Genomic DNA, 20,432 nt, shown 5'->3' with positions numbered 1-20,432 from the left:
CACACGCACACACATACATATTCCACTATTACACAATTTTATTTTAATGGCCTGTGACTGATTCATGAAGAAGAGTAAATTACTTATTAATCATTAATAAATTCATTTGTTGGTCAGTAAGTAATACCCACTTAATAATCCAACATTTTCTTCAGTGGTTCTCTATAAAACCTAAATAAAAACTGCATTAAGAAGCAGTGGCATATTATGATATGAAGTATGCGCCCTTTTTGACAGTTTCCTCTGTATTACTGGTCCCACAGAGTTTTCTTTTGTCGTTTTAGCTTCATGACATGAACAGACCATGGAACAGGCAGACAAACCCACTAACAGCTGAATTTCAGATGTCGCGCATGCGCTTTACAGTCACCACAGTATGAGGAGTGCAGCGCAGACTTCTCGCCAGAGGTAAACAAGCTTTTATGTCGCTCATTTGACATTCAACGCTCTGAATTACATTTTAACAGCGGCGGCAGGTTTATTAAGGCCTCCTTTTCCACGGCAGCTCACCGGCCGACATGAAACTTGCAACCGCTTGCAGCTGTTACTGTGACTTTTCAGCCTGAGCTAGTTCACCTCAGCAGGCTAACAGTTAGCTGCGTGAGCTTATGTGTTCACAGTCAATGGAAAGCAGATACAACTCCGTTCAACTGCACGGCCTCAGTGAAACATTTAGTTCTTTTCCAACAGAGCTGCAGTCCACCCGCGTGTGACTTTAAAGCGTCCTGCGCATTTTGCTAGTTGAAGCTAACACTTAACAGATAGCATTAGCATTTTAGCCGCTGTCAAATAGCTGTCCCGTCTCCCGAGGGGCGGGACACTGTTGTAACTGGCAGCGAAAATGTCCAATGAAAGTTCGGAGGGCCAATCTGGAGGGCCAATCACCTTCTTTCACCAAGAACACTGACAAAAACAGAAATGTCAAAAATTCCTCAGCAGAGTTTCTTTCATTCATCACATGCTGCTTCAGTTATTCTCCTCTATTCTCATAGTTCAGACTGCATACGTGAAAGCATTTAAACCTAACTACAAAGTTTGGCTGCGACTGTTATCGGAGACGTTCGCAACGTCACTGAATGTCTGCTGTCATCAAGTGTAACGTACAACACACGTCACCGTTAACCTCCAAACAACTGTGTGTTGTGTTTATGTTGCTCTGTTGGTAAAATGTCTCTATTCCTACCTGTTTAAGCTCTGTTACAGCTCTGTCTGCTGTCACCTGCGAAATAAAACTATGAGATGATGCTTTCTTGCTGGCTTTCATCACTGATGAACAGGAATGATTTGGATAAGTAACACAGACATAGGCCAAATTGCTACCACTGTGCTTGAAAGCTGTCTTTCAGGATCATTGTGTCCTTTATTTGGCATGTTTGACTGACTTACACCAACCATATATATATATATATATATATATATATATATATATATATATATATATATATATATATATATATATAAATATATAAATATATATAAAAAAAAAAAGCTTATTATTTTAAAAATGAATGTAAACTATACATTACAGGCCGAAAATTAGTTTAAGTCATGGACAAGAAAATGTGTTTGTAGAACTGGTAATAAGCAAGTAATTGGCTAATCATTTACTCTACTAATACCATAATTGCAACTGAGAATCTAAGGGAAGCAGGGGTGTCAAGTCGTAAGCCACTGCTCTCTAAATTTTCATACCGGATATCAAAAAAACACTTCACTTGTGGATACAACTAGCGCAAGCAAGCAACACAATTAACAATAACAAAAGGAGTTACTCTGCCCCAACAAGACATAGTACCTGTTGTTTTCATTTGCAATCCATGCAGATTTATGTACATAAACTAACTAAGCAAGCAAATCTGTGGATCAAACAGCAGGAAACAGAGTCAGCATGCTAAGCAATCACTTTTAAAAGCACAGACAGTAGACAAAATTAACAAATCGATTAATGATTAAACATTTCCAACCTGAGATTAAAACTATTTTTGGTGAGCATCACTTAAAATCACAATGAACCTATCCTGCATTATTCTTACATGCCTGCTATGTCAACATCACTCATGCAAAACAAAAAAGTAAGTTCTTTATTAGGAGTTGCATGGTGGCACAGAAATCCCTGAGGAAGGTGTGAAACTTAGTATCTTCTCTAGACTCCCACAGAAAAGAACAGGCAATCTCCACAGTCACCTAACTTTCTTTATCACCTCCTCTCCCAATCAAAAGCGGACAGTGGAGAAACACCCGGTGTCACTGGTTACACAAAGAATGCAGAGTTAAGATTGTTCTCTACTTAGCCGAAATAAGTAGTGCAACAGGCAGATTAATGTTGATGACTGCACATCTTATTTAAGGTTACTGTTTTTTCAACCATTTCTGACAGATGAAGACTCCTCCTGACAGATCGGGAATCACTTTTGAAGTTGGAGCTCAACTAGAAGCCCGAGACCGTCAGAAAACCTGGTCTGGACGCACACACACACAGCAAAATGACAAAAACATCTTGGTTTATATTGCAGATCGTATTTTTTCCAGCAAATTTAATGGAAACTTTCCCTTAGAAAAAAATCAGTGAATGGTCGATCAGATAGAAAACAAGCCATACTGAGGCACTCTATTTTACAGGCATATATTGTGGAAAACAGTGAGTGAAATTTCGTAGTATGGAGTAAGTTTTATTTACAGCAGCTCAAGGTCATAATAACTCTAAAATTAGAGTTTTTACTCATCTTTTAAGTTATTCCTGAAAACCTGAAATACAATGAGCAGGTCCTTATTAACTGTGACAACTTTCCTTTTGTAGTTGACGTCTAATTTTCCACTGCTTTCTTAGATATGTCCTTCAGTTCACAGTTAAACACCAGCTAATTTTAAATGAGGAAACTATAATTATTTTTGGAAATTATTTAAAAAAATACAAGATATAACTTAAGAAATATCTAGATAGTCCAACACACTCATGTCCATAGTGATTATGTGGTTAAATAAAGATATTTCTGTCTGTTTGTTTGAAACTTCAAAGAGGTTCAAAGAGAATTTAAATGTTTTTCTTCATGTCAGGTACGCAGCCACGATTGAGAAAATTGACTACGACAAAGAGCAAGTCCTGATCCACTATAAACAGTGGAGTCGGCGCCATGATGAATGGTTTCAGTGGAACTCGCCGTACCTTCGGCCGCTTGAGCGAGTCAGCCTGAGGAGGCAGGGCCTGAACCCGCCACGATCTCAACCGGTACATTAAGTATAAACTGAGTTTTATGCATTAATATCAGCATCTTGACAAGGGCTGTTGGTACTTGTAATTACACTGGAAAATGTTTTAATGTCATTTAATATTCTTTTTGAAACATAAAAACATACAGAGCTACAGCCAAAGGAATAACATAAAATCAAGTGTCACAGTCATAGTCAAAGTTTCACTGAAAACTCCAGTTGCTACGTTGTCTTGATTAAGCTAATGTAGTAGCTATATTATTTACTTGAGGCCAACATTCTCTTGTTTAGGCTAATTGTTCTCTCTTTAGGCTGATGCCAGATTCCTTAGGCTAATGTAGCAGGAAATATCTTGTTTAGGCTACTAAAGCAGCTACATGGTCTTATTTAGACTAACAATTTCTTGTTTAGGCTAAAGTAGTGAATCATATTGTGTCTTTTAGGCTAGCATTATAGTGTTTACACTAAAGTAATGAGTAACATTTTCTTGATGAGGCTGTTGTTACTTTGATGAAAATAACATTTCTTGCAGCAAATTGCATGATCTTGTTTAGGCTAACATAATAAATAACAATCATGTTTATGTTAACTGAGTGACTACATTATCTTCTTTAGGCTACTGCATTTCTCTTCAAACATTTATTCATTCAATCATAACGTTTTTGGGGATAACGTAAAAAGAATGTCCATTCTGTATGTCAGTGTTGTTTACTTTGATTACTTCATTTTCCTTTGTTTCTTTGTCTCAGATGTTTGTTTCAGGTTCAAAGGTTCTGGCCTGTTGGACAGACTGTCGTTTCTATCCGGCCAAAATCCTCAGAGTCAATAAAGACGGTGAGGCTAAACTTTGACCTTTTACCATTGATGTTATCTCACTGCACATTAGTGCTATAGGTTTGTCAGACCCTGATAAAGACCTGGAGTCGATACATGTTAGTGTGTTTGTTTGCATATTTGCTTGTATAATAAATTAATATTATGATTTAACCTGAAGACAAAGTACCTCAGTTTCCTCCATGGTTGTCTGAACCCTTAGCAGTCTCTGGGCGTTTTCTGTTCCTGTCTTATTTTTATTCACATTGGGTTAATTTTCCACTGTGATATAAAGTTCTGCACCTCTCTAGCCAGAAGTATACAGAAATTAGGTTAATTTATTAAATTAATTTATGCTTTGTAACACAGTTATAATACAAAAAAAATCCTAAAAAAGACTAAGGAAAGTTACATTTCTTTCTGAAAAAATCAGTGTCCGCAGGTGTTCCCATTATTGGAAAAAATACTGACTCTGTATATTTCAGATAATTTGCTATTAACATTTTTAATTACTTTTCATTCTTGTCTCCACTTTGTTCTGTGTGAGACACACAGCTTGCAAATCAGCTGAGTTTAGCTGAAAGTCAATGAATATTTGTTGCATGTGACTGTTGGTAGAGACTGACTCAGTAATGACTTCCTAGTTACAATGAGCAGCAGAGAATTTTAAATTTTTTATGTAATCAGGTGAAAAAAGTGTATTTTTGGTAAAATTTTTAATAAAACTTGAAATATCACAATTTAAGCTTCGATTTGGTCAGGTTTCTACTGAAGTAATGCACCACAGATAAGTAGTTGGAGAATGTGGTGGTTCAGAGGGTTAAGTCAGTTTAACTAAATGTGTGTGTGTGTGTTTGTATTTGTGTGTCAGAGTCCTACACAGTGCGTTTCTACGATGGTGTGGTTCGAACCGTGAAGCCGGCCAAGGTCAAACCCTTCCAGGAAGTAAGAAATGCTTCACTCTGATTAGTCGTTAACTGATTATTTTACCCTATCACAGTTCCCTCGATTCTAAGTGTGTGTTGTTTTGTTTCAGAAGTCCAGATCAGAGAAGAGCGCCGTGGGAAGCGAGGGATGGGAGGAGGGGGAGAGCGAGGAGGAGGACGAGGAAGCTGTGGTTAGAGAGGAGGAAGAAAAGGAGAAAAAGGGGCAAGAGGTAGAGGAGAAGGTGGAGGAGAATGAAGGAGTGGAAGAGGAAAGGGAGGAGGACAGGAAGAGGAAGGCCGAATGTTCATCCCATCCACCAGCAAAGAAGAAAACAGATGACAGTAAGTCACTGTTTGTTAGCATACAGCAGGTCTGTTCAGATACGTGTCACTGATGCTAATGGAGTGTTGAAGCGCATTGCAGCTTTCATACTGCAAAAGCTAAACGATGACTTCTCTGTCAGGCAGAGGCAGTGGATCTCAGAGTCAGCCAATCATGGCTGACTCCACCATGCCAATTCCTCCAAACTCTGCCCACATCGATAGAGGTAAACTCAAGTCAACTGTGCACTAAGAACCCTGTTGTCTCCACTCAGTTACTGCAGCACAAGAGCTCAGACAGGCATGTGACCAAAAATTTGTTTGAAAATAATGACATGAGATGCTGCGGATTTACCCAAGATTAAAGTAAATGATTTTATCTACATAGGCTGTTTCCACAAGCAGAATTCTATTACGAGTGGACATGTTAAACATCAGTCTTGTTCATTTAAATGTGGGAAGACAAAATTGTGCTTGTAATTAATATTCAATTAATTGCTGCAGCCATAAGCTTTAAACACTATCGCAGCACAGTACATAGAGAATTTAAAGATCCTCTAGCCATGGTTGTGCTGTTGCTATGAAAATGTGGTATTTTTTGTTGTTGTGAAAAATGAGCTACAGTGAGTAAAAATATGACAAGCGCAAAAAACATGAGTGCTTGGAGTTTACAGGGTTTATCAGTAAAATTACTGTGATTATTTTATTATGTATTGCTGTTACTGTTTTTATATATATATATATATATATATATATATATATATATATATATATATATATATATATATATATATATATATATATATATACATTTAGGCCAGTAGAGAAGTAACATTGCTGTTGCTAATCTTGATTTTTAGCAGCTTCAATACTGCTTCTCTCTGTTTCTCAGATGTCCTGTTGGAACGTCAGGCCCATCTGCCCACCACACACAAGTTCAGCAGAGAACCATGTAAGTGCCTTAATATACCCATGTGCATACTGGAGTGATCATTTTAATAGAGGACTTAAGTAGCTAATGAATACAAGCTGCACTAGAAATCAGTTTAGCATCGCCATTGCGATATGGGCAATAGTCACACTGCAGGAAGTGTGATGTGAAGCAAATAAACTCAACTTTTGTGCTGCTTGACAGAAAGCGAAAACTTGCACAGTTTTCATTTTTCATGACTACAAGTCAACAGCGGAAGTCTGTGTGATAGAACGTCTGATTAAAGAACTCCTGGATACACAGAGTTTTGTTTAAAAAAAAAAAAAAATCACAAGAATGTATTTACATGCAAACTCCACATGTAGACAGCAAAATGAGTGAGGACCAGGAGAGAAACACTTAATAGGAACATTTTGTTGCAAAAAGAAATGCAACTTCAGTTGTATGGAAATATTTTGGCTACAGAAAAGATGATTTTAACGAAAAGCATGCTCTGTATGGTGAGTGCAAAGCCAGATCTGAATGCCATCCAAAGCAACAAACTATTATGAGTACCTGTGCCAGTGTTGCACCAAATGGAAATGTTTCTAGAAAGCCTTTTTCAGTTTTCTAAAAATAAAATAAAAAATGTGTTTTTGATGAAGATGTACACTGTACACATAGGATTATTTGAGTTAATTAGTTAAAATACCTTTTGTTTTTTCACATCACACGATATAATATAGAAAAAATAAATATCACAACGTCAGCTTTTATGTATGTTGTGTTGCTCTCACCTTATGTACTGTAAAACACCTATCAGACTGCAGTTACTGTTCTGGAGAAGGTGGTGTGATTTAATTTATCACCTCCTTTGGTAAATAACTTTAATCCAGCTTGAAGTGGGAGTGAGTATTTTTTCTTCTTGTCCTCAGTAGTAGTTACAGTTGAAAGTCCTGTTTGTCAGTTAGCTCGCTACTCCTGTAGACATTAATCAGCACTTGGCACGATTTTAATTCTCACTTTTCAAACATACTATCCAGACCTACTCTTTGCGTTTACAGTATTCAGACACACACACTTCCTTCATGTCACTTCTGTCCATTCTCAGTGTACCGGGTCATAAAGAACCAGCCTCCTCCTATTCTCTCCATTGAACTGGACCACAATCCCTTCAAATGCCCGTCTCCCGGCTGCACCAAGTCCTTCAGGAAGGCCAGTCTGCTGCACTACCACATCAAGTACTACCACACTGACCAGCAGCTGGATGAGCAGCGGGGCAGCGATCAGGAGGCAGTGAGGTCAGTTCAAATCCCTCAACATGACCTATACAGAGAGTCACCAGGGATGTTAGACCCTGACCGAGGTTGTTGTTTTGGTTGTTGTAGAAGGAAGCGGTCTTCTTCTGAGGGGGCCGACTTCATTTCAGACAGGAAGAGTGAGAACCAGAACAGCAGCTGTCACCGCGACGACAGAGAGCTCAGCATTGTGGGAACAGGTACGGTGGCTCAGTTTAAAATTATCTGTAACGTAAAACAGCGAGAAGCATCATTAACTTCATATCTGTTGGCAGATGTGAAGAAGGAAGGAGGCAAGGAGAAGTCAGGAGGACAGGACCGAAAGGAGAGAAAGAACTTCCTGAGAGTGAAACTAAAGAAGAAGAAAAAGAAGAAGAAGAAGAAGAAAACTCAGCCAGGTAGGAATCATTGTCAGTAAAAACTGACCACGTACTTTAGGATTCACCTTTACTGTAATGAATTTAGGGAGTTTTTTGTGCTATCGAATTCCACCTCCTTCTTTCACCTCACACAGTTTGTGTTTTTATCACACTCCTTCCATCCTCCTAAATGGCTCTCAGTTTGAAAATGTCCTGTGTAGCTGATAAATCTGTGAATCTATTAATTGCGGTGCGACTTCGTATTGTGCTGCTTCTTTATTTTGTCAGGACTCGGCAGCAGCGATGATGAGAACTCAGACAGGCCTCCCATCACTCTGAAGCTGACAACTGGACATCCCAGCACACAAACACAAAGTGGGAACTCACTCACTCTCTCTCACACACACGCACACACACACACAGACACACACACTAATTTAAAAAAATGACATGATATTAAAATGCATCACGTTGTGTCTTTCCTCCCTCCCTCCCTTCAGTTGATGATGGCAGCGATTGGTCTACACTAACAGCAGAGAGTGGAGAAGACACACCCTCTTGGCCTGTCGCTATGGAGACGGAGGAGTGCGAGGTGGTGAGGTGTGTGTGTGAAGTGGACGAGGAGAACGACTTCATGATACAGGTAACACACACACACTCCTCCTGGAACAGAAACTTTAAACTTTAGATGTGAGTTTTAACCTTTAAAAACTGACAGACGCAATTTACATCCAAATTCACATTCCACCTCCATGGTTGAATTGTTCCCAAGGTATTTACTGCAGCGAGGTGTAGCGCATAGCAAATGAAACTTCATGATTTGACCTTTCCAGTAATGCCAGTTGTGACACAAGAGAAATTATTTAGAATTTACAACTTTTACAACCTGGATACAGCTCTATGTCCCTCCACATATACTGCTGGTTTGAATTACTCACAAGCTCAACATTGCATAAATATGTTAGTATTTGTGCAATTATATGTAAATATATCACAAGAAAGAGCGTAATCAGATCTCTGTAATCATGCTCTTTACGTATTTGTACGTACTTTAGTTTTAAAGACAAATCAAACTTCTGCAATACAACATTATTACAAATCCGGCGCACAGATGATTTTCAAATTTTGCTGGCAAACATTAACCTGGTTTGGCACTTCTGTAAATAGACTAGTGAATATGAGCAGGTCACTGACTAAAATAATGAGCTATTTCTGTTAGGCACTAGGCACATATTTTTATATACAGTATCTCACCACCATAATGCAGATTTTGCCAAACTGTCTCATCTACACAGTTATGACATATTTCTCTACTGCCATCATTTTATGGTGTAAAAAACATGTAAAAATATAACAGTTTCATGATCTGACTTTTTCCTCCCCTTAATACGAGAAGGAAAATTAAATGAAAAAAATCCAAGTATTATTATGTTGTGTGATCTGGATTGCCCAGACTATTCTGAAAAAAGCTGCACCATGTATGACTGGTCCTCCAAGAGAACAGCTTAAAAGCGAAGTTAGTGAAATTACCCTAAGAATCGCCCACACAGCTCATAGGTTTATTCTGCTTTTCATTTGATTATGGCCAGTGACACACTTTGGGATGATTTCATGAAAAAAAAATGACAAAGGTGATGTTTTCTGAATTTCTTTTGTTTTCATTGTTTTCTCCACTGCAATGACAATGTTATACCAAAGGATATAAACTTAAGAGTTAATTTTATTAGTTAGTTTCATTCATCAATCTTTAAGAAATTCTCTTTGTGTTTTTAGCAACTGTTTGATAAATTCAACCACAACAGAGCTGTACGGGAAGATGTGTTGCAGAATCAGAACCCTGTACCTCCATCCTCATCCTAACAACTCGTATTCTCCATAGGGAGGGTGTAAAACATCACATAGGAGTGCCCATGCTTTCCTCATCACGTTCATACTGTATGCTGATGTACAGTATATACAACCCACTTGAATTTTCATTTGCACAGCCATAAGGATATTTTTATAACTGTAGCTTTATTAAAGGAGGGAGAGGATTTTACTAGTCTGTCAGAAAACAATCCAGACATGCTCATATGTACATCCAGTGACTAATTTGATTTGTGATATTTGTTTTAATCCTGCCCATCTGTCTGTATGTGTCCCTCTGTAGTGTGAGTCATGTCTGTGCTGGCAGCATGGCACCTGTATGGGTTTATATGAAGACAATGTCCCACACAACTACATCTGCTACTACTGCAGACAAACCGCAAGTATGATTTACATTCTGTGTACCTGGCTTTGATTATTGCATTTCATATACCTGCACTTAAGATGACAGAAATCACTGTATATTGATCATAGGTAGGTGTGAACAATTAATCAATTAATAAATCTAAAATTTAAAAAAAATGTTTTGTCAATTTTAAGTGAGATATTTTCTATACAAGTTTAAAACCTGAGCCTTTAAGTCCTCTGGTGCCAAAACCAGTGAGTCAAACTGAAGTAATCTTTTGAGCAAACATCTTGCATCAAGCAACTTTTGCACAGAAAAACTGCCCAGCTTTGATTAATTAAGATTTTGTATTAGTTGTAGAGTGTTCGCAGCTACATCATTTTCTTACATTGTGTGTACATGTGCCTTCAACCTGTTAATAACTCTCCTGCTCAGGTTGGAGGAGAGCTCAGCGTGTCCTGTCGGAACCTGATGTCCTGATATCTGGTCACATGTTCGGCCTGTCATGTGTAAAGGAGAACTACTCCGAGATCAACGCCTCCAAGATTTCACACACCGGCCGTCTGCTGGCGCACACGCACAACCTCAATCAGGTCCTCAATGGGCTGCAGCTCAAAATCAGCCTGCTACAGTGAGTAAAGTTACATCAGCGACTTGGTTTGTCTGTTTTAGTCTGCAGAGCTCAGGGTGCCTGTCCATTTGTCTGTCTGTGCAGCTCCCAATCCCACCCCGACCTGCACCTGTGGAAGTTACCATGGAGACCAGAAGAGGGGACAAGGCTGATGTCAAGCCCAAAAGGAGAGCCAACCGTCTCCTACGTCAGCAGCGAGCACTGCTACCAGAAGCCCGGAGCATCGTGGGAAAAAGCCGAGGACAAGGACAGTCCAACGGTTGCAGTAAAGCAGGAACACGACACTGAAGAGAAGGTAGAAACTTGACAGTCATAGAGATTTTTAACTGTTATTGGATTTAAATGACTGCATCACTCTCAGTATCAAGACACATACATTGCGTTATACTCCGTGTAATTTAAATGGGCTGCACTCAAGAAAAGAAAATCTTGGTGAACTGAATTAGTAATTTTTAGTTTAGTTTTTATTTTACAACCAATCAGGTGAAAATAATCTGCATTATATCTGTAGATGAAATGAATGTGGCGTAGTGCAATAAGTGTACTCCACCTGCTAGCCCTATTAACCAAAATGAATTACACATAACCGTTGTAGTTACAGAATATTAAATAAATTAAACCTGGTTTATTTTTAACTGAAATGATACCAGCAGATGTGGAGCAGACCATTGTGCAACTACATATATTCATATGATGATATGAATTTAAAAAAGAACTGTATCAACTATTGATTCCAGCACAAGAACTATTGAAGAATGTAACACAGACGAGTTAGCCTGCTTTTTCTAGATGATCTGTCATGTTGTAGAGCTGTGATATGCTAACTACAGTGTGCAAAGTTAACACTCAAGTTTTTGTTTGTCAGTTAGAACAAAATGCAGACACACAGATGAATTGGTTGACATGATGTCATTTAGTTTTGAGAGGAGTCCAAATAAATGTTTTGCTAATGTTACATTTGGCACAGTATGTGTCCTGAGGGGCGTTTTTGGATGCGAGGGGTTCAGCAGCTTCCCTGCATTGGACACTTAAAGGGTATACAGCAGAGCAGATGGACAAGTGCTCTGCTGCAAGCAGGAGATGCATACAGGCTTCACTCTCCCACAGTAAACACTGACATTACCGGATTGGATGAGTGCTTCACCAATGACCTCTATGCTCCCAGATTTCAAACTGGATGGCTGCATGACTGTTAATATAGCGCATTTCTCCTTGTGAAATTAACAGCTAACAGGGGATTGTCTAACCAATGAGAATTTGGTTGGCTGAGAGTGTACTGCCCAACCAATCAACTAGTCCACCTGCATAATGCAAATCTAGAAAAAAAAGAGATTTTTTTTTGTGATTTTCAAGTTGGTAGCATAAGCACCAATTAAGAAGGTATCAGTTTTTATGGGTTTAATAGTAAAAACAATAACAGCCATCTATTTTTCGGATGTCCTCAATGCAGTTGCAAAGGAGAAGAATTTCATTCAGGTTGCAGCTAAAATAGAATTGGGTATCGCCTCCATAAAAACAATTTTGTGTGCTCCTAAAAGATGTCCTCGTGGTAGCACATCTATTAAAAGCAAAAGTGACCCAAGGAGTGAACCCTGAATAACCCCTGGTCCTCCTGCCACCAAAAAAATCAATATTAATTCAATATTAATATCTTATATTAAATATTAATCCTGGAGGACTTAAGTGCTTTGATAGTATACGACTCTTCTTGTTTGAGCTGCAAATCACAAATCATTAAATATTTTATTTATTTAAATAAAAGTGTAATTTATTTCCTGTTTCCAGCATCTCAGATATAAAGATTTGATGCTTTTGATGTCACATGTGACAATAAACTAAACAGTTGGTCTGACAAAACATGGCATCTGCATTAGTAATAAGAAGTACACATTATGTATTTCGAAGGAGTGTTAGAAAACAAAGACCTTTAGTAGCAGCAGCTCATACTCACAGCTCTAAGCTCCTGCTGTTGCTATGAGACCACTGACAGCCAGTTTCAGGCTCATTCTGGTGAATGTGGAACTATTTTTACCTGCTGCTGCTCTGCAAGTGTGAGGGCTTAGAAGAAGGCACCAAAGGACAATGTTTAAGATCTAACAACAAAGCTAGTCTTATCTCAGAAATAGCACTACCAGATGTTAAAGGCTGCTCTTTTCTTGATAGATTTATGGCTTGATCTGTTTGTGGCAAGTAAAGACTTTTAAAACAAAAATGCTGAACATTTGAAGCATAAAAACCTGTTGCCAAAATTGCATAAAATTCACAAAAACAGCAAGCTCTGTTTTGCTAAAACATCAGTTTTAAAAAGTCTCATAAGTAGGTGCAGTTTTATTTGACTAAAGCAGTTCTCAGTAGATTTTAATCTATTGCAGTAAGAGAAATGCAAGAGTGACACATTATTTATAGTATGACAGTACTATACTGTACTGACACCGGTGAGTTTCTGGTAGTTATTAGGCAATTGTCTCCTACATAGATGTAACAATTCTGAAATATCCTCAGTGGCTTCTCAATGCAGTCTGATGAGCTGCCAGAATGTTATTTTGAATTCTAATGGCCAATTTTGTACATGATGCAGACCTGCATGGGGTTTTGTTCATACTGCGATAGGTATACATTTGTCTGCTATGCAGATGGTCAAATATGGTCTAAGAAATCTACAAAGAAGCTTGGGAAAATTTGGAGATTTGGAATGGAAAAAGTGGAGGTTTTTGCACTCTTACCATCAAGATTGTCTTTAATAGGAACAGGTTTGTTTAGAAACATAATTTTATGGAAGTTTCACCAACGATCAACCTGACATATAGGCAGGTAACAAATAATGGAAAAATCAGCTGATCCTACATATCAAAAACAGGAAAACACAGTGCTCCTGTGGATGCTTTTGAAAGGCTGTTATTTTGCACTTTATACAGTACACAGCAGCTGCTCACAGATTGGACTGCGGCACTGTGCCAGTGATTTTTTATGAGGTGTGTGGAACACAGTGGACTGACATAGCATTTCTCCAGAATTTAAAACTTCCTACTGTGTTTGGGCACTGTTGATGTAAAAGTCCAAACCTCTCCAGCAATGACTGCCTTAACTGCAGCTCTTTTATTTATGAATTATACAGGTGTGGATGATGGACAATCTCCTTGTACAGTCTCTTGTCAAAACAAGCATTTGTTATAAGCTCCGTCTGTTTCCTGGCAATCGTGCAGTCGCTGTGCTTGAATTGTCGACAAACCCAAATTGATCAGAAATTTTCGGTCACATGCGAATGTCTGCAGAGGACCTAGGTGAATAAAGTCATTCACGTCATGCATAGCCTTGCAGAAGCATGGACATAGTAAGCATGAATTTTAGCCAATCTGAAATTAAAACTTTCATGATGGTGGCCATCTTTGCTTCTGCTTTTGTAGGAAATACAACCTGAAGACATCAACAAAACACCAGCCGACATCTCTGCAGACACAAACATTGTGACACACACAGATGCACACAACGATGAAAGCATGGAAAGAGAGAACGCCGCACACCCAGAAGGTGTCGAACACGCACACACTCAGATGTACACACCGGAACCTCGTCCAGCGTCTGTAGCTGAGTGTCAACTCAACCTGCTGGACCACGTTGAGTCTCTTCACCACCAGATCAGTGCCAGGATGGACCTGATAGAGCGAGAGCTGGATGGTAACAGAAACACACACAGAGCCAGTCTATATACACGAGAAAGAAATACAAACTGCACAGACTTTTTGCCTTTGTGGGGCAGTGAAACCACAACACTGAAATGTTGTTTTCTGTTAAGTTTAGGAAGCCTGATGCACATTAACCGTTTGAACTTCCAGCAATTTCTGGTTGTTTCATTGCTCCTGTTGCAGCACAACCATGACCTAAAGGACAGGGAGAATGGGGAAAATGGCTTCTGTGTAGTATGACACAGTTATAATGCAAGAAATCATAAAAATGACTAATGATTTAACCCTAGAGCTCATTTAATAACAGGTTTTGGTATCCATACCTAAATATAACTCATAAGAGTTCATCACAAAACTTAAAAAAAAAAAAAAAATCATACTCCAAATTTGTTTCTTTATTTTCTTTTTTTAATGTTTTTTTAAAAAATCACAACATTGTCTCCCTTTCTCTTCCTTGCCCTCCATCTCTCCAGTATTAGAGTCCTGGTTGGACCACTCTGGCGAGCTTGAGCCTCCTGACCCTTTGTCCCGCCTCCCGCAGCTGAAACAGCGAATCAGGCGTCTGCTGTGCGACTTGTGCATCGTGAGACGCCTATCAGTCTGCCGCTGACTCTTTGCTCCTTAAACCCTCGACTTTTGACCACGTCAGCCTGAAGGAGCAAAGTGACCAACTGACTGATGAGAAAGACTAGTTGAGAGTGAGCCGAAGTGCATGATGCTCCAAAGTTGGAAGGAAAACTGTGGTTTGTTTCTGCTCCGTTGCGGGACACCACCCCTCTGGTGGAGAAAAACTACTCTACAATATGAAGAGTATCATGACATTTTTCATAAAATGAACATGTGATATTCTTCTGTCAAATTCCAAGAAGAATGTTTTCCAAACAGCCTCTAGCAGGACTCCAGACTTATGTCCAGCCACATGACAGCAGGTGTGAATATTGATTTGGATTTTGATGAGCTGCTGTCAGGACAGAATAATTTCTCCCAGTTTCGAGGCTTGTTAACATTAGAAACTGAACTGATGCAAAGCGAGTGTTATCACTGACTGTTGCCATATATCATCTTATCGCAGCAAGCATCAAAATATGATTACTAACAATCACACTTAAATGGTTTGGATCAACGTTTGAAGACATGACAATTTAGTTAAAACACTTATAGAGCAATGCTTTTATAAGTTGGATGTTTCTCAAGGCAGAGATGTTATAATTGTACTAATGTTAGTACTAACTAACTATTTTCCGTTTTTACAAAAAAAAAATAGAAGCATTCTGAGAGGTTTGGAGTTCTGGTCGTACCAGAACACAGTTTTTTTCATGAAATAGATGTTTCCAAAAGTTTGGTGACCGCTAACCGCCAGCCGGACTAGCGCTAGTTAGTCACAGTAGCTTGTTTTCAGGTTTGTTTTATTCACTGAGAAGTTAACAGAGCAGGGTGAAGCTGTCCAAGCCGACTAGTTAATTGCGAACAGTTAACTCAAGCCACAGCGATTAATCATTTTGTTGTCAACTGTTACGATAATCGCCAAATATTTTGATAATCGCTTAATGGATTTGAGTAATTTTTTAAGGAAAAAAAAAATATTCTTTGATCTCTGATTCCAGTCACTTAAATGTGAAAAATGTACTGGTTTCTTTCCTCATTTATGACAGTAAGCTGTATATCTTTGTTTTGTGGACGAAACAAGACATTTGAGGTGAAACACAAAACAATATTTTTTAACATTTTCTTACATTTTATAGACCAAACAACTCATAGATTAATGGGGAAAATAATCAAGAGATTAATCGACAATGAAAGTAATTCTAAGTTGCATCCCTACAGTTAGTGGCCTAGTTAGCTTGGTCGCTAATTTGACAAGAAGTTTGTACAGTTTATTCAACCTTTTAAAAGTCCAGTATGTAGGATTCATTGACAACTAATGGTGAAGGTTCCAGATTGCAGCAAAAATAAATACCTCTTTTGAAAGGCTCTGCACAGAGACAGTGTTAGTTTCTCCATTCTGGGCTCCTGTATGAGGTGTGGTAACAAGCATTCAGCAGCTTTTCCAATTAAAATCACAGACTATACCCGCTTTAAATTTGGCTTGCTCTTAGTCGAAGTGGTCTCCTTGTACAGCGATACACCGCTCCCAGCGCTCCTGCATCAGTTGTGTCATTATGTAAATATATTAATAACCACTGTCTTTGGCGTGCGCTGAATTTCCTCAACTGTGTGAGTAGGGTGGGTGGAGATTGATGGGTGTGTTGCTCTTGCAAAGAAACTCCTGCATAATCACTGTGCTGTGATCAGGCATTTTGTCAAATTTCGTTGCCACACAGTTATGGCTTACATATGTTCCACATTTATGACTATGATGCACTTCAACCACGTTGCAAAAGAAGACCTGCTCCCTCCGACAATATGAAGGGCTCATTCAAAGCTGTCAAAAACACAGCCATTAATTATTAGAAGTGTTTCCACACAAATGAAAACATAATTACTCCGCCAAGGAACGTGGCGTACGTGAATCTGTCTGTCTGTCCATGCACAACATTACTCAAAAGCGTACTAACAGATTTGGATGAAATTTTCAGGGAAAGTCAGAAATGACACAAGGACCACCTGATTAGCTTTTGGCAGTGATGCGGCTTATAGTCTGGATCCACGGATTTATTCAAGATTTCTGGATCATTGCCAGATAAGCGGCACGGCGTCACTGTAGCTATGACAAGTGAACGCCTAATCAGCTGCCTGCTGACGATCACATGATTGCGATCCTGCTACAAATCGACTCCTGACGACTTACCAGGACTTATCCGTCGGAACTGATACAAGAAACAATTGGTTAAATTGTGGGGGTGTTCTTGAGTCCCATCAATCCCACCACCCGCTACATATTTAGGTCACTCGGTTTGGTATCCGTACATAACGTACACAAGAATAACACACCCCTGTGCGCAGCTCAAGGTCATTTTGTTTATGGGTAGATCTGCATTAAAAGGCCACATTCTATGTTGCCGTGATTTCTGATCATCAGTAACTAATAAACAAATGCTGCATTTCTGACAATGCCATATGGGTGAATGAACAGCCTTGGTGGAGTACTGCGCTCTTGGAGTGCTTTTCTTGATAGAAATATATTTTATTTCTGCTAATTGATCCACCTAAATTACCAGACATGCAGTGACAATTCTTCTGCTGTATTTTGAACCCATTTTGTTCATTCTGAATCAGATTTAACAAGCTATACACTGTTTGAAAGCACAAAGTCTCACAGTCCAGTTTCATTTACAAACTACTTCAAGAACACAACAGCGACAGTAGTTCCCTATTTTAACATTGTCATGCACAGGGGCACATAAATATTGAATTGCTATGCGTTGCACACTGTTTCCATCTTAAGCAAATCCAATGAATGAAATGTCTCCATGTTTTTTTTGGCGTTTTTCAGTAATAAGATGGTTGCTCTGAAGGGTTTAAAAGTTGTATTTGTACCATCATCATTGGTTGCATCACCTACACTGTGACAGAAAAGCTTCAACAAATGCTGACACACAGCTACTCTCCTTAAATATCAGCACCGATAACGCAGCTTCATTAACAGCAATATGATGTGAAAAGTTGGGCAGATATAATGCCCATAATATGAGAGAATCGGTGTGAATATATGAAATGGTTTTGCAGCAAAGTTTTGAATGCTGGTTTGGTACAAGTGGCAAGACATAGGGAGGGAGGAATGAAAATTTTGCACCTGAATTCTGAACCTTGTGTGCGATATTCCCCTCGAACAGCAAGATGTCATCCATATTAAGTCAAGAAAAAGGAGAGTTGCTGTGTTGAGTTTACAGCTAGTTTCAAACAACACAGACAGATATAAATGATTTATTAAGGACACAGTATCATCACTTCAGAGAAGCTTCAGGCTTTGTTGGAGCAGATTTCAGTGCAAAGTTTTCTCCCCCTTTTTTGATATTTGTCTATAAAGTTTTATCTTTTCTAGAGTTATATCAGTGTTTTTATTTTTTTTTTCTACAAAACTTTACTTCACAAAGAAAACTGTTGATCTTTGTGAGCATGGACGTTCCTTTTGAACTTTCAAGAATAGCATAAAATAATCCACAGCATTTTTTTAGCTAACAGAGCTGGCTTATAGAAGTGGTCATATATGAGTTCTGTTCCTTTGAACCAGAGGCTCCTGTACATAGTCACTTCTGTATATACAAAGAGTTCATTACATATGGAGAGAACTGTCGTTTATTAGTATTGTTAGCATCACCTTTTGTGTCAGATGGCAGTTTGCTGGCGGTCTAATAAACTTTTCTGTCATTTCAACATGTAAATTTGTCTAACTGGATGTTTTACACATATGTATCAGAAGCAAACTGTAAAAAGCTGTAGATTTATTTTGAGAGTAACATTGGTTTGAACCTACAGGGGAGTATTAGTGGAATGAGAAGTTGAAATTTTCTTAAGTTGTAGCAGGAACAGGGCATAAATTCGACCTTGTTGAAATATTTGACTTTAGTCTTTTTTTCCCAGAAAGTCTATCTTAGTATTTCCAACCTTCAGTGGCATCAAGTTCACCAACACCCAAAGGCAAACGTGATTTAATGGTGACACACCTCAGTTTTCTTCTTTCTTTCTTCCTCCATTTATAACACAGGAAATGTTTTCAGAGAAACAGCTCCAGCTTTGATTGAAATAGTTAAATTTGCGTCAATGTGAATGTGTTGCACTCAAGATCCAAAGGTCCAAATCTCCCCAGCAGAAACTATTTAGGTAATAACTGCTTATTCAATATTTTTTTTAATAATCAAATATTTAATTAGTAGCAGTTCACAGTTAATCTATTAATTTAACTGTTTATATTTTCGTAAATGTTCTATCTGCATTATTGTCTGGTACTGGAGCTAAAGTACATTTGTTTTGATGGAATTTGCCATATAATAACTTTATTTTTATTTAAGACAAAATAAAACTTTACGTCATAAGAAGAATCTCAGACTGTTCAGGTTCATAAAGGATTCTCATGCCAGAGATTTCCTCTGAAGCCAACTCTGCCTTCAAAATAATTGTTAAATTTTTTTTGTCTTCTGTTCTCTTTTCTATTGAAGTGTATATTACCATCATAGTGAACTCTCAAGGGTCTTCAGGATAGAGGGAGGATGTGTATCAGTAAGATCTCCAAGTAGGCTAATTATAAAGAAATCATAATCATTCAACTGAGGAGCATCATCTATAAGGGATACAGATTTCACACAAACATGTCTAGGACTTCCTGACCCCAGAAAATTCAGCTGAAGAGCAGAGCATCGGATACAAGAAGCCCAAAATTTCTTCCCAGGACCTGCAGTGTACACATTTGACCTGCACGGGAGGAATGCCAGGAAAATGTCATGACAGCTACCCAGAGCCTTGAGTTGAAACCATCTCAAAGCTTGTGTTTGTCAAGCCAGCAGCCCAAACCTCAGAATTATTAATAATTAAAAGGAGAAGCAGTGAAAAACATTGCTATATAAGCACTTCAAACTGAATTAGATGAGTAAGTAGTATACTTGTAATTAATCATATGTATTAACACTTCAGTACAATACAAGTTAGTAAATGGGCTTACAGTACTGATATATGCTGACACTGGAGGCTGTGTTGAAGGTATGGCTTTGTCCTTTGATAGATAGCTACTGTATATACACTGTATACAGTAATAGTACGGTGTTGTTATGATATAGCTGGGTTTAGTCAGCCAGATGGTCTCGCTGTGTGCTAACAGACCACCAGGGCATTTCCTGTTGGCACAACGTCACGAAGTGTGTCACACAGCACAGTCCGCTGAGCAACAGCCCGCAAAAACATGTATATTCCACTACTATAACCTTGATTGTTGGGATGTCATTGTAGGTCAATTCATAGGTCTGCCAATAGGCAGACCTATGAATTAAAACTTTGCCTTTTGTAAAAGAAACTGTCTCTTACGTCTTCCGTGACTATCTATAGCACCACCAGCAGGTCTGCCATTCTACCAGCGGAACACGTCAGTTCATGAGTTAGCCTGCAGATATCAATAGTATTATAACATTATTACCAGTGCTG

The 20,432-nt window shown here is 38.6% G+C and overlaps 1 protein-coding gene across 1 annotated transcript; it reads left to right on the top strand.

The window, feature by feature from the left end:
* The first annotated feature begins 365 nt into the window (after nucleotides 1-365).
* On the top strand, nucleotides 366-18,682 carry LOC111583732 (PHD finger protein 20-like). The gene is made up of 18 exons (XM_023292945.3): nucleotides 366-408; nucleotides 2,378-2,457; nucleotides 3,055-3,226; nucleotides 3,957-4,041; nucleotides 4,892-4,965; nucleotides 5,057-5,288; nucleotides 5,411-5,494; nucleotides 6,160-6,219; nucleotides 7,289-7,478; nucleotides 7,566-7,675; nucleotides 7,751-7,873; nucleotides 8,123-8,209; nucleotides 8,335-8,477; nucleotides 9,984-10,083; nucleotides 10,482-10,677; nucleotides 10,762-10,972; nucleotides 14,082-14,352; nucleotides 14,834-18,682. Exons 2-18 carry the CDS (start codon nucleotides 2,378-2,380, stop codon nucleotides 14,968-14,970), a joined length of 2,355 nt encoding a protein of 784 aa, XP_023148713.2. The 5' UTR covers nucleotides 366-408; the 3' UTR covers nucleotides 14,971-18,682.
* The last annotated feature ends 1,750 nt before the right edge of the window (nucleotides 18,683-20,432 follow it).

This window comes from Amphiprion ocellaris, chromosome 8 (assembly GCF_022539595.1).
Source record: "Amphiprion ocellaris isolate individual 3 ecotype Okinawa chromosome 8, ASM2253959v1, whole genome shotgun sequence".
Classification (NCBI taxonomy): domain Eukaryota; kingdom Metazoa; phylum Chordata; class Actinopteri; family Pomacentridae; genus Amphiprion; species Amphiprion ocellaris.
The sequence above is the reverse complement of the archived record's forward strand: the minus strand, read 5'-3'. Positions and strand labels throughout refer to the sequence as shown.